The sequence below is a fragment of the Pelecanus crispus genome, chromosome 1 (genome assembly GCF_030463565.1).
Source record: "Pelecanus crispus isolate bPelCri1 chromosome 1, bPelCri1.pri, whole genome shotgun sequence".
In the NCBI taxonomy this organism is placed as follows: domain Eukaryota; kingdom Metazoa; phylum Chordata; class Aves; order Pelecaniformes; family Pelecanidae; genus Pelecanus; species Pelecanus crispus.
This window is the reverse complement of record NC_134643.1, coordinates 133,702,820-133,717,124: the sequence shown is the minus strand read 5'-3', so window position 1 is coordinate 133,717,124 and position 14,305 is coordinate 133,702,820. Positions and strand designations below refer to the sequence as shown.

At 34.5% G+C, this 14,305-nt stretch overlaps 1 protein-coding gene across 3 annotated transcripts in view; it reads right to left on the bottom strand.

Annotated features, from left to right (window-relative positions):
- Window positions 1-14,305, bottom strand: part of DMD (dystrophin) — a 1,232,979-nt gene that overhangs the window by 179,735 nt on the left and 1,038,939 nt on the right. For all 3 annotated transcript variants that reach the window (XM_075717957.1, XM_075717963.1, XM_075717968.1), the window contains 2 exons: window positions 11,978-12,098; window positions 11,041-11,309 (listed from right to left, as the gene is read on the bottom strand). In XM_075717957.1, the coding sequence (XP_075574072.1) occupies window positions 11,041-11,309; window positions 11,978-12,098 (390 nt within the window). The remainder of the gene's footprint in view (window positions 1-11,040; window positions 11,310-11,977; window positions 12,099-14,305) is intronic.

Here is a 14,305-nt window from a genome sequence, read left to right as displayed (position 1 = left end):
ATCTGCTAGCTCAATATGCTACACTTAGCTTCCTTTTAAACTCACACTGTATTATTATTTGATTCTAGTGCTCCTGGGGACAGGTGGTGTTGAAACAAAATGGATTTCAGCTGATTTGATTTTCCATCCTATATATTTTTATAAACTCAGTAATGACCAGGCAAAAATGCACTAGACTAGAATATAAATCCTATTCTGGGATAAAAATAGTTCAAATAGAAGTCATCAGGGGAGAAAGAAAATCAAATGCCCTTTAAGTCCTACCCGATTCTGAATTCTGTGCTTCTGAATCTGATAAAAGATCACATTTTTCAAAAGGTATTTCCTACAATTTGGAAGGCTAACTCACTGTTTCCTTAAAGATAAGGATATTAAAATTTTAATAGAACAAATGAAGAATGAAATAATGCCAGGTATTAATTTTCTTATTTTCTGGATTTTCAAGGGAAAAAGCTATGATTTGTAGCAAAGTTTTACCTAGGAAAAAATTATTTAATTATTAGGATGTCTAATTTAATAAACAGAAGCACACTAATAAATAGATGCACGTGTATACTGAAACACGTATCACTTTGTAACTATGAATCCTTGATTTTTTTTTTTTTTAAATCAACAGCTGATATGCAGTTTTATGATCCCTTAACAGATACAATCTATGCTACTGCCTTGCCATTTATTCTGAAATTGTGTTCTCCTCCATGGAGGGGGGAAAAGTAAATGAGCAAATTTAGCTTGTAATTCACCTTACTAGAACAACTATGACCATGACATAGCAGAGCCCATCACTGCTAAAATGTTCATAAACAGTTCTGCACCAGTTTTTCCACATAATCAAAGTCAGTTACTCAGTTACTTTGCAAACAAGAAGACAATCTGGCAATCAAGAGATGAAGTGTCTAGGAACTGTAAGTAACTTGAAGCATTTCAAAGTGTCATCTGAAAGTCTAACGCACACTACATGAAGCAAATATGTAGAAAATATGAAGGAATTTTTACAAACAAAATTTTTCCTTTAGTATGGTTTCATTCAACATTATTAAAGCAAAAGGAACTTGAAAAGATATATATGTTTAGATTGTGGACCCTCAGCCAAACCTGGTTTTAAACCATTAATAAGACATTACCTATCTCTATTCATTAACTTGCAAACAATGTATATTAGATATATACAAACATAAAAGGTTGAATAACCTGTGTTCCTTACCAAAAGCTCTTTCAGATTATAGAGACTCACAAGGAGTTCTCCTTGCCTTCGGAAAATAGTAAAGTAAATCTCTATTGTTGTAAAGCAGCATGGTATTTTAAAGGCAAATGTAGTATTTCACTGAGAAAAAAAAGCAAGCAGTTTAAACCAGGAAGATTGCAACAGCTGCATCATGATATTACAAAACACCTCAAGCTTCCAGACATCAGTGGGCAGACCCTGTAGCTCAGGAGGAAAAATATGGATTCCTTGCATGGCCATACAAAATCTGAGCTTAGACACTGCTAAGACACAGATTGTATTGTGACACTCAACCAACATTAAAACAATTCAGACAAGAAGCTTCAGAAACTCCTCCTGTTGTTCCTAACAAAAAACGTATACAGAACTTTATTTTAATTTTAAGATAAGTCTTTATTTTCTCCTCTCCCCAACGTGAAAGATCACGTTTACTTACAATATGCCAACGTCTTTAAATTTACCATGTAAATATTTCATAATGTTTAGCCTCATAAAGATGATAATTACTACCTCTAGCAAGGGGAACAAAGTTTTTCATAGAGCTTAAGGTCAAAAGGAGTTATTACAGTCCACCCAGTCTCTAACCTCTAGAACAATGCAGGTCAGGTGGACTATTCAAATGTTTTTCTGAAAGCTATGTTTTCCAATTCTTGGATTAATATTGTAATTCCCACCTTTTCACCACCAATGTATGATGTGTGGGGAGTGGGTGTGGGTGAAACCCCAAGTCACAATCTTGAGGTGGAAATTCCCAGACTTCTTACGACTAATTCTTCAACAATGCCAGACAAGGGAATTTGGTTCTAACAGTAGATTTTAGTAGAACATAAGCGAGAATAATTTACTTTTTAAGCTAATTCAGGAAGAAAGAGTACTAAAATAAAATGCTGAAAAGGAGGCAGTTAAATAAAATTTAAAAACCGAAACAGGTGAAGGTTTTTATAGCAGCACCAGACACAGGCTGAGAAACTGCCTCAGGAGCAGTGCCCACCTTCCCAGGCATTCAGGCTGAAACCCTTCTGGGTGGCAGGCTGCCCTGCCACATCCTGAGGGAGAGCAGGCTGTGGTTCTGGGAAATGAGTAGCTGTGGCTCCTGCTGAAACCGATGAAAACTGTCATTCTTAATCCTCTGGCTAATCGAACCCAACTAAAATAAAACAATTTACAGGTAAAAGCTAAAGAGAATGAAAATAATTTGAGTGGTATTGCTGTCTGGATAAATTAGTTTCACTGATTCAATTGCCCTATTTGTAAATTGGGGATAATACTACTTCTATTGCAGTCTCAAAAAGAAGCCGAGAAGATTAACTCATACTATCTGGAACATGAAAAGCACTATAAAAGTGCTAAGTAGCAATCATAAGGTTTTATTATGGGTTAACCTTGGACAAAAAAAAATTAAATAAAACTCCATGAGGCTTTAAATATATAAAGATTAAAATGAGAAAAGTATAGCTCAGTGGGTCACTGATAAACATCCCAGGCAATCTAACATTCATTGCACTCCCTACTTCCAGCAGTCCCTAAGTAATTACTGTGTACCGGCATATAAGCTTGATAAGTTCAAGACCATCTTTGATTTAATGTCATGTCCAGGAATGTTAATACTTGATCATCAGACTTATATCTACATGTGCTGTGTTTATAAGACAAACTTAAAACAAAAAGTCATATTAAATGCTAGACTCCCTGCATTACCCATGCCACTCAGGTACTTAAACATTAATGTTTAATTCTCCTTCTAAAAGCTGAAGTCCCATTCTTATTTCTGATAAACTGATAAAGAGCAATCTCTTAAAAATATTCTGGTCTGACCTCAGTTCTGAACTTCAGAGGCATAAAATGACAGACAAGTCTTTATACATGTATTAGTCAGCTCTCTCAGCAGGCTATCAGAAACCAAGATCAGAGATTACCAATACTTAAAAAGTCAAATTCTGCCTGCAGATGTGCATGTTGAGCTCCCACTGAAATCAGCAGGGCAAGTTCATACAAGGGAAAATTTGGCTTTAAATGAAATCTGTTGAACTAATAATAGCATGTTCTACCAAACTGGGTTGCAGGTAGAACAGATTTCCACTTTTTACTCGTCACCTTTTTTCCTTCTTTAGAGTTCAGGAATTTTTCTGCACTTACTGTCAGGGAAAAGTTAACAGTATTATTTAGCCCAAAGGTCCTTAATCAAAGAGAAAATAGTTACTCTGTTCTATTAATAACTGTGTTAATACAATTAACACAAATCTTGTGCAAATTGGGTGAGATCTGCTGCAGCTCCTTCTTTCGCAAAATGGCCTACAAGAGGCTGTTTCTCACACTAGTTGTTGCAATTCACCAAAAAATTAATGAAAGAATACTCATTTTTTGTTTGTTCTTCGTTAGCAGAGCAACATTAATGTTTCTGTATCTCAGTTATGCTCCTGTTTCCCAGTAAGTAGTATGGTCAAGGGCAGTCTTAATTTTAAAAGACCACTCTAAGATTTCACTTCTCTGCCTGCTTATCATTTTCTTAGTATTCCTATGTAAAAAAGATTTTTGCACTCTCTCTTAAAATAGGTAGCTTGATATAGGCAAAAATCCTATATAACCTAGTCTCCATAAAACGTTCACTACAATTAAAGTGGTAGCATCTAAATATGAGATCAGAAATGTGTAACTTATTGCAGAAGGAGTCAGCAGAAGGAATAATTGTTTGCTTCAGGTATTTAAAATGGGCTTAGATATGGGCTATTACCATAGTTATTGCCATAACAAACTCTCCAATCTTATGTGACTGATTACATAACAACAACATAAGGCAGATGAGACTTTTAGATTAAATTTGTAACAGTTGCAAGTACATGACTATTACATATTAAATAACCACTTGTGAATATATTTCTTTTCATGTGAGAAAATAAATTGATTCACAAGCTGTTAAAATAAGATTAAGAGACCACAGAACACAACTGAGTAACTTTCATCTCCTACAGGCTAAGCAGCATAGCAGAACTAACTCGAGCTGGTACAACTACATGATGAAGCACTCCATGGTTTTTAAACTCAATTTCACATTTAAAACAAACCTTAGAAAATTAAACTTGTCTCCAATAGTGACAACCAAACAACCCTACTAAATCCTTTGTTGTATAAAACTACATTAAAAAAAAAAGCAAAACCAATATACCAGGCTGTACAACAAATTAGGTAATGTAGTTAGCTGATATAGTACTGCTATTGATATCTAGCTAGTTGGAAATTCTGGTTTTTCAACACATCTTCCAGGTAATTATTTCTTGCATAGTTTCTATGGATCTATTTAAAACTGATCTCTTCATGTCCAGTATACATCTCCATTGCTAAGAGGGGATGAAAGTGGACTAGTGTCTTGCTTTTAGGTGTCATTCATTAATTTTCCTGTATGTGACCCCTACTAATTCCTTACAAAAATCATTGTTTTTTCAGGAAGGATAGAAAATCATCAATTACCTAAGCATTTCGAATAATTTTGGAATAATTTTTTTTCTATGAATGAGAACACAAATTAGAAATTCAACAACTCTCTTTCCTCTCAGAATTTCCATTGTAGGCAGCTGTCAGCACAGTTCCCTCATAATAGCACTTTAAGAGTCCACTTTTCTGAAATACTTCTTTTCAGCACAGCAGTAGCTGAACAGTACCAAAATGAAGTACAGAAGAATACATAAGGCTTTTTTTTTTTTTCTTTCTTTCTTTAAATGAACTGCCTATGCTCGTTCATTGTTCGGTAATTGAGGTTGCTGATTTAGTATTAGAGTGTTTGTAATAATATGGTATTTCAACCTTGCCAAATCTATTTCTTTTCTTTCTATGGCCACATATGAACACAACTGAAATTTAGCTAATTATCTTAAAGGGTTGTCTTGCTTTTTGTCTCATTTCAAGAAGAGATGACTAGGGACAAAAGGATTGGGTGTACATAGAAAGTAATTTTGGAGTACATGATGAGCAGATCAGTTCATTTCTGATCTATGCATAATTGCAAACTCTGTTCAGTTTACAAATTAGAAAGAAATTTCAGGTTGACACTTTCCAGTGAACATTTGTCAGTGACATACAATTGGCTACAACCGTCAATTACGCTGAAGAAAGTCTGAAAGAAACAGCATATAATTCAGCTCTGTCATCTCAGAAAAAAAAGGGTTACTTATGCAGTACTCATGTGAATTTCTCATTGCCTTTTGTTTCACAATTTTGTAGAAAATGATTGGTAGAAATTGTATTGAAATTGTAAATATGCTGTGACAAAAGAATTCAAAAGTATACTTACAGCCTTTGTGAATACACTTGTTATATTAAATATCTTAAAATCCATAATCTATATGCAAAGTTCATAGTCTTCCCATGTAACTGCTTTATTCATAACTGTAAAAATGAATCTGCAAGAGCAACAACCAGTTCTTAAGAAGCAAGATTAAGACTTTCATGAAAACGTCTCACAGGAAAAAAAGAAGACTTATGTCACTAAATTCTGTTCTCTTTTATACAGTTAACAATCATAATATTGAGTCAAGGTGCCCTCTTTATGTGACAGTGAAGGAGAACAAATCATTCTATAACAGAATGGAGTTAATTGAAAATAGGACTACACAATTCAGCTTTTATTTGGCAGGTGTTCTTGAGATATGTGCTTCTCTTTTGAACTAGAGAAACCACAGACACTACTGCCTGTTCTTGATATTTTTTTTTAAATTATTATTATTTTACAGTGGTTAAAAAAAATACCAGAAAGGAGTTATATCCCCATGGAGTCTAGAGGCTCTGCTGTTCACTTAGAGTGTTGTGTATGACCGAAAACTGAAGCAGTTATATGCCACTAGTCATATGGTAGAATATCACTGGCATAAGACAGTGCTTTGCACTGTGCTCTCCTAAGTGTGTTGGAGTAGCTGAACTACCTTTAGTAACAGATAAACCGCATCGTTAAAATTGCCTTCTCAGTCACAAAATTCTGTGCACAACATCCCAAAATTGTGGCATCTAGTTTAAAAAAGAATTTTTCAGAGTGAGAAAGCATCAAAATCTAAAACTTCCTAAGGGTACTAATTCCTGTTAGTGTTTCTTAGCAGATGACTACAGACAGACAGCAAAACAGTGAGAAGGTATCAGCATGACATGTAATGGTTGTTGCACACTAGCAGCATAACCGTTATCAAGGTTTTGGTTGGTATGGAGCCAAGGAGTCTTTTGGGAAGAAAGAGAGGCAAAGTGGTTCTGCTGCCAGTTCCTGGAATGGGTCTTTGAATAAGCTACCAAATGGATGAGGCAGGTATGATTGCATATCAACTGCATACCATGAAAAGCTTAATATAAAAACCGAGTGGTGGTCTCATATGACCCTGTGTTCCAGGCATTCTGATGAAAAGGAGAAAATTTTGTCAGTGATTGCAAGAAGAAAGCATCTGTTGAATTTGCTGCAGAGAGGAGTAGAAAACCCAGGTCATGTCTGAAATATGATATGAGCTACAAGCAAAATGATCAGCCAATGGATATTAGGGGACATTTAATAGATTAATTTGGGCTTGGACTGAATTTAGGACAGTTAAGTGATGGTTTGGATTCTAATAGACAGAAAGGTATGCTTGGAAGAGAGAGAGAAAGATTGTGTGATATTAAGAAGTAAGTTATATTTCAGTCTGCAGATAAGATCACTCATATGAGAGAAATAAAAAGGGAGAATAACAGAGGACAGCAGAGAAGTCTGAAGAATATTTTGATTATAGATCATCTGTAGTCTAGGTTACATTCTTTAGGGTAGGTGTGTAAAACTATTTATCTCTTGCCCTCAGAATCAGAGATGAATTGGTACATGAATACATTAATTATCTGTAATAATAATCCATTAATACTGATCAAGGATCAGTTATTTTGTGTGAGTTCAACATTACACCGTGACCTTAAGAACTCCAGCAACTATAACTAAATAGAACAGTGACAAATGGCACTGGATAAACTAATTCCCTAGGAAGTTATTCATCAGCTTAAGTTTGGGAAGGCTACTGTGAGCCTAATTAGGAGAAGGACTTGCAAGAAATGCAATCACGTGACCAATATTTTGAAGACCTGCTCAGAAGGTTCTTGGGGCGCTTCGGTGTGTAGAGAGTAATAGGTACTCTCCCTCACACTGTAATATCAGCAGTCATTGTGATACACATCATGAAAACCAGAGCAAGGATGAGAGATGTATATCAATTTGATAATGCTTGGCTGATAATATAAAGAAAAAATCTTATTGTTTACTAATAACTTTTAACTGAAGGCTATATAACGTGTGTTGTCTTCAACAAATGTACCTTTCAATTAAACATTTGCAAAGAAAAATGATTTAACCTTTAAGTGAATCAATTACTAAGAGGCACAAGAAGAAAACAGTAATAACCAGGCATGCGTTAAACCAGCTTATACAGGCCAAATAACAGACATCAAAGGCACCTAAAATTTGCAGAGTTGAGTCAAATGTCTGAGTGATTCTCCCAATCTTGAATATTATAAGGGAAGTTTTAAAATTGCACATTAGGAACTACACAACAGCTTTTAGCTCATTTTCCATTCCCATATGCACACAGCACTTTGGGGGATTACTGCCATTTTGGAGCTAAGGACTGGGCCTGTAGACTGGAAGAGGCACCTAGGATGTAGGAGGAATCAATTCAGTGCTGAGCAGCTTGGAGCTTTCTTCCCCCTCCCTCCACTTGCCGCTCTAGCAGAAATCTCTCTTGCCCCTTCAGTCTTCCCATCACTGGACCTCTACCCTAGACTAGGAATGATGTTCTTCATTTCTGTAGTACATGCAAAGTAGACACTGCTGCTCACCTGGCTGATGCTTTGAGTCAATTCTACATAATCTTCTTCATAAATGTTCCCACATTAGCTTTCTTAATCTTATTAAGACTCTCAGGCATTAGACTAGCAATTCTTTTAGTAACTAACTCCCTCCCAAAGCAACAGTTTTGTTTACAAGTAACTATGAATATAACACTATCATTGAAAGTTTATTTTATGTAGCTGTTAAAGTCTTATGAAGAAAATAAATACACATTACATTTTGTAAAAAGGCCTAAATTTGCTTTAATTTCTTGTACAAAAATAGCCAAAAAATAATGTTTCTCTTCCATCTTTGATAGCTGTGGAAATGAAACACAAAAAAATAGCTTCCCAATTGTTTGGGTTTCATTTAATCAAAATAAGGGGCGGGGGGGGCAGAGGAAGGGAGAAAAATTGTCTAAACTTGATCATTATTACTGAGATAGTAATAATGGTTACATCTAAACTTATCAAGACAGGGAGTAAATCAGAAATGAACTTACTATCCAGCAAATATTTTCAACATAAAAATGGGCTTAAATCATGTCTTATTGCTCCCATCATAGATAACAAATTTACACTAAACCCTCTTTTTTAGGTTTTGAAAAAATCAAACCCAACAAATAAGGCTAGGGTTGTGAGTATATTTTAAATATTTATATACCTTAGGTAGATATGCTAAGGATATAAAGGGTCAAGATCGAAGTTTCTATAGTCTAGCCAGTTCACATATAGCAAATACAAACTTGAAAACTTTTTAAGGATTTACATGCTCTATTTTAGGGTTACATAAATTATTGGTCTTGATTTACAAATTTCCTAAAATAGATTTCACTCTAAGAGAAAATAAGAATGTCGTAAATATGAATAAATACAAAAATATGAAAACCTACAAAACCTGAAACCATACAGTTTTATATAGGCCTCCAAATTGCAGACACAGTTGTAGCTTTCTTGGTAGTTATTATTTTCACAAACATGCTTACATTGCCTAGTTAGTACATGCATTTATCTTCAGTATCTATGTCGGAATTGTATTTCATTAGAGCAATACATACATTCTAGACAGCACATTTTGGGACAATTATTGTACTACTCACACAGTTACTATTATTCAGCTTTTGGCTTATTGTGTTCTTAAATTACTTAGGCTAATTATGATCACTTAGAAGGTGCTGAAAGCACAATATTGCTGTGTGCATGCATCTAGCAGACTATAAATGCCATATATAGAATCATAGAATTGTTTAGGTTGGAAAAGACCCTTAAGATCATCCAGTCCAACCATTAACCTAACATTACCAAGTCCACCACTAAACCAGTTAAGGGTAGAGTAGTAATTTCATGTTTCCTGGCTTGGTGGCAGGATTATTTTTTAATGAAAGTAAAACTAGGAATCATTAAGGTTGGAAAGGATCTCTAATGAAATGAAAAGTTATAGCTTATAAGGATATGAATATATTCGGTATTTTTCATTTACCATTTAGCTGATAATATTATGGTATGGTCTTATGATAGACTATATTCATAAATATTTTAAGTAAATATGATACAAATGAGATAAAAATCAGGTGGTGGCATCTAATTTTAAATCTTGAAACAGAAGTCTTGATTTCTCTCGGGCCCTAATATTGACTTCAGAAGGAATAAACAGAAATCTACCAACTGATAGTACCTCTGGATTTTCATAAGTGTTAAGATTTCTGTTTTGTCATGGCTGTTATTAGAATTTCATTATGTCCTCTAGGATGGATTTTTTTTTTAAAACCATAACAGGATTCAGCACTATAATTATGGAGTCAACAGTTATGGTCACATCTTTAGAATTAAGCAACTTGCTTTGTTTTCCAGTAATATCAGGGATTCAATATTTCTGTTCAGAATATATTCTTCAAATCACAAAAAAATCCATGGCTATAATAGAAGGCACTTTCTGAGAATTTATAAATAGATCTCTTCTGTTCATTTATGAATTTAAATTAAGATAAACAAATTTTGCAGCTAACTGTTCATCAGCTACCAAGTACTTAATTTGTCTTGTATAATATTTGTACAGGACACTTATTAAATTTTCTGTGTGATTAAAACTCATGGCTTTTTTTTTTTTTTTTATAAACTACATTTGATTTTTAAAGGCATTTTTTCTTGCCGTTAGTCATTTTATTTCCTCTTTCTTAGATCCTAATGTTCTACTAGATAAAATAACAGTCAGCTCAGGTCTCTTTCAAAATGACTGATGATTCCCATTTAAGTGAATGGAACAGAGGCACTTTGTTCTTATCAAAATGGCAACTGCCTTTATTGTGCTCTAGCTGAAGGAATCCTGTAGTATTTATAAAGTCTGGCCATGGCAGTCATGCTGGAGGAGGAGAAGTCCTCACAAGTTTCTCAATAAGCAATGATTTTATGAAACAACCCCTGAAAGGAGATAAGCATTAAGTTATAGAAAACAATGACAGTTTTTCCAGTGTGGTTTCTTTTTGTAAACTGTCTTATTTTATGAGGCCTAGTTATCAAGTAAGACAGACAGCAAATACCACCATCATGACAAAACAACAAAACCATATACTTTAAATTATTTAAATTCTACTCTATAAGTATAGACACAATTATGTACTCATCATACTTAAAAAAGTATAAGAAACAGAATTCATTTTCTATACTTTTATCATATATTCTCCTATCTATTCTATTTTGCTTTCTTTACTGTTAACTCTGCATCTCCTGAGTTAACAGTGACTGTGCTGAGGACATTTGCACATTCTTGTCGTGCTTTTAGACATGTTAGCAATATACATTCTCAATGTTGATTCAATTCCATTTTAATTGCAGAAATTATAAAACTCTTTATATGTACTTTTTTTTTTTTTAATATAAATCACTATGATACAAAGCTATCAATTTCTCATTTTAAAAGAGAATTCCTGATTTGGGGATTCATACAATGAACAAGGCAATTATTTTGTACTCAGAAATACTGATATACTGACACATACCTTGACTTTTTCTAAGTGATCCTGGAGAGAGTCAATTAGCAGATCTCCCACTGGCTGCCAGGATGCCTTGAACACTTCAGCCTGGCGTAGTTTCAGGTCCAGTTCATCCATTGCCTCTTGAAGGCCCTGCAGTCTTTCAAGAGCATCATCTATCTTCTTTTGCCAATCAGCAGACTGTAGATTCAGCTTATCCCACTCAGTTCTGACCTCATCTGCTTGCCTTTGTAGAAGTTTAGTGACATTGTGGGCCCTTTCCTCAGGTGACAGTTCTAAATGTGAAAGTCAAGAGGCTTTTAAGACATACTCTGTCTTAGAAGAAAAAATTGCCATCTGGGTAAGTTCAAAGTTCAGTAAGAAACTATTCATAACCAAAGACACCTGTGAAATTTATTTTATTAATGTATTCTTATTTGAAAATCTCCTAACAAATTTAAATCTTGTCACCATACAGATCACCGAAATACGCATTTAAGTACATAAAGGCATTTTTAAACGTGCAAGGTGTAGCTAAAAGTTTATCAACTGTGTCCTGATTCAGCAAAATGGTTCTGCACATATGTGAATAAAATCACCGTGAATCTTTTGCTGCAATTGAGTGGATTTGGAAGCTTCTGTAGTACTGAGACCACAAGCTGAATTTTAGGTTAAATTGTGGCTTTCAGACCTCAAATGGGCCTATAGTTATAGATAGGTCCTGAAGGTTTAAAGCCAGTTTCAAAATCTGCTTATAAATATGCATGTCTATTTAGTACCACAGTGTTCAGGATCGTTAAGGGTTTCTTTCATCTGTATTTTTAGCTTAGTTTCTGAATACTGACATTCAGCTTGGAGTGTAAAAGGAATGCTTTCACAGCGGCTGGCAGAATTTATTTAATCATCGCTGATCATCACTGATCTTTCCAGCAATGTGTTATTACCCTGCTCTCTCTTCAATTACCTCTTGGCTCTGGGTAGAGCTTCTCCAGTCCCTCCACAGGCTGCTCTGCTAAGAAGATTCGCACAGTCTCAAGCGCACTCCTGATAACAGGTTCTTTTGTTTTCAGCTCCCTCTTGAAAGTCTGAGAGATAAAACAAAATTATTATAAGTGGATATATAATGAAATACCAAGTGCTAGCCCTTGTTTTTGTCAATTTAAGGACAAAATTTCCAACAACCATTTCCATGTGTGTATTACAAGTAGCTACAAAAAACATGTAAAAAAGATAATCAGTTTTGCTTAACATGAAACCACATTGCATTCAAAGAAGCAAATGTACTGCCAGCATGCTGCAAAGTACCCAGGGTTCCTGATCAAATTTTCACTGTGAGAGGGATCCCGTTTGTTGATTAACATCAGGGTCAACTCCAAAACCGAGCTGCAATGGGCAAGGCTTCAGCTAGCTCTGTGTGGGACCACACCAGCATAGCTAATGTTTCTTGAAAGAAAGATTTACCAGAATGTGAGGGAAAATCAAGTATGTCTCACAGCTACCACTTTGCTACTGCTGCTGGCAACTGTTATATCATAAGGGAAAAAAAAGAACCACCTATGGATATTGACATGTTAACCCATAACAATTAGTAACAAAAAAATTTCCATATATTAAATCATAACATTCTCTTTTAGCAGTGGTGTAGATACATCTCTTCCAAAATTACATGTACTGAGATTTCTGAAATGTAGAAGCAAGGCCAAAGTGAAAATTCAGAAATACAATCTAACCTAGATGTAGGCATGCATGAGCAAAAACTAAAGGGCAGAAAGTAGTCCTTATGAAATAGTTAATTACTAGTTGCTTTAATCAGTATTTATTATCAGTTTCCATATCTTTACGTTTAACATTGCTCGGTGGTATGTTCTGCTCCTTTTCAAATCAGCTGTATTTCTCTCTTTTATCTCTTTTTTTCCTGTCATGCTTTTTGGCACCTGTCCCCTTTCTTGCCTTTTCTTCCTCTTTCCTATTTGCATTTTTCTTCCTCCAACAACAGCTCCTATTACTATATGTCTTCTATTCCCTGCTTTTAAAATGACCGTGTGTAAGGTTCTCAAGGTTGGTATTTGAAGTTTTGGTAGGCTACCGAAAGTATACATAACTCAGGACTTTTTGTTGTTGTTTTGGTTTGTTGGGGTTTTTTTGTTGTTGTTGTTAAAGAGAATTTAAGATTCCACTAATTTGAATCCAAATGTTCACTGCACAAAAATGGAGATGAAACCTGGCCCGTGGGATGCACGTTGCACTGGGTCTTTTGCATGTTGTATTGAATTTATCTAAATGGTCCTTACCACCATTTTATTTCAACATTTTCTTCTCTATTTATGAAACATTATTGAATGCATAGTGTTTTCAAGTAGCACAGAGGTAAAATATGCAGGTAATTATAGTGCAGTGTAACACAAAAGACACTACTGCAAAAAGAAGAGCCATATGCCATGAGTGGAAAACAGATATTTAACTCCAGGGATTAGAAAATTCTTTTTACAACACAGGCAATACATAGGCCTCTTGCATAATAAATTCACCAAGTCAGCTAAATTAATTATTAAACAAAATTTGTGTTTCTATGCAAACAAATGAAAGATTATAAATTCAATATTACAAAGTTCATTACACTTTGAATATTTGATATGAAATGCTCTGTACAGGAAATACCTAACAGAACTAATAATGAGAATCACACTTACAGTTTATAATATGAGCACTCACAGGTAAAAAAAATTCTTAATACATTTCAGCAAATTAAACCAGGAAATGGCTACATTATTCTATTATAAATATTCCAATAAACTTTTTATTAAGTGGTCAAGAACTGACCATAAGTTTTGTAATTGTGAACCAGGAAAACCCTTTAGCAAAGTGTGCTTTCCTGAAGGAAGCAACAAAAGTAAAAAATGTTAATTTTGTGTCACGGACATCAATGGGACTGGGATCCTTTCACAGAGTGTATCTGCTATCATAAGGGAATCTGTTGTTTGATTAATATCTGTGATAAATGTTTTAAACAACCGTGTTGACCCTTAAGAACCAACACTGATTTTCATAGATAAAGATTACTGTATATTAACAAATAAACTACCATTGGACATTGCTCTGCATAAAAACTGAGTGGGGTTATTCCAGGATTAAAACTCTTTAATTTAGACATTTTTAGGTTTAGAATTTTTTATAATTCTTACTTGACTTTTGCATGAAGTGCAATGGAAAGAGGAAATATAATAAGCCTTTTTCATGCCTCTAAATGAGGAAAATCTATTCCTTTAATTATCCTTTGTGCTCACCTCACATT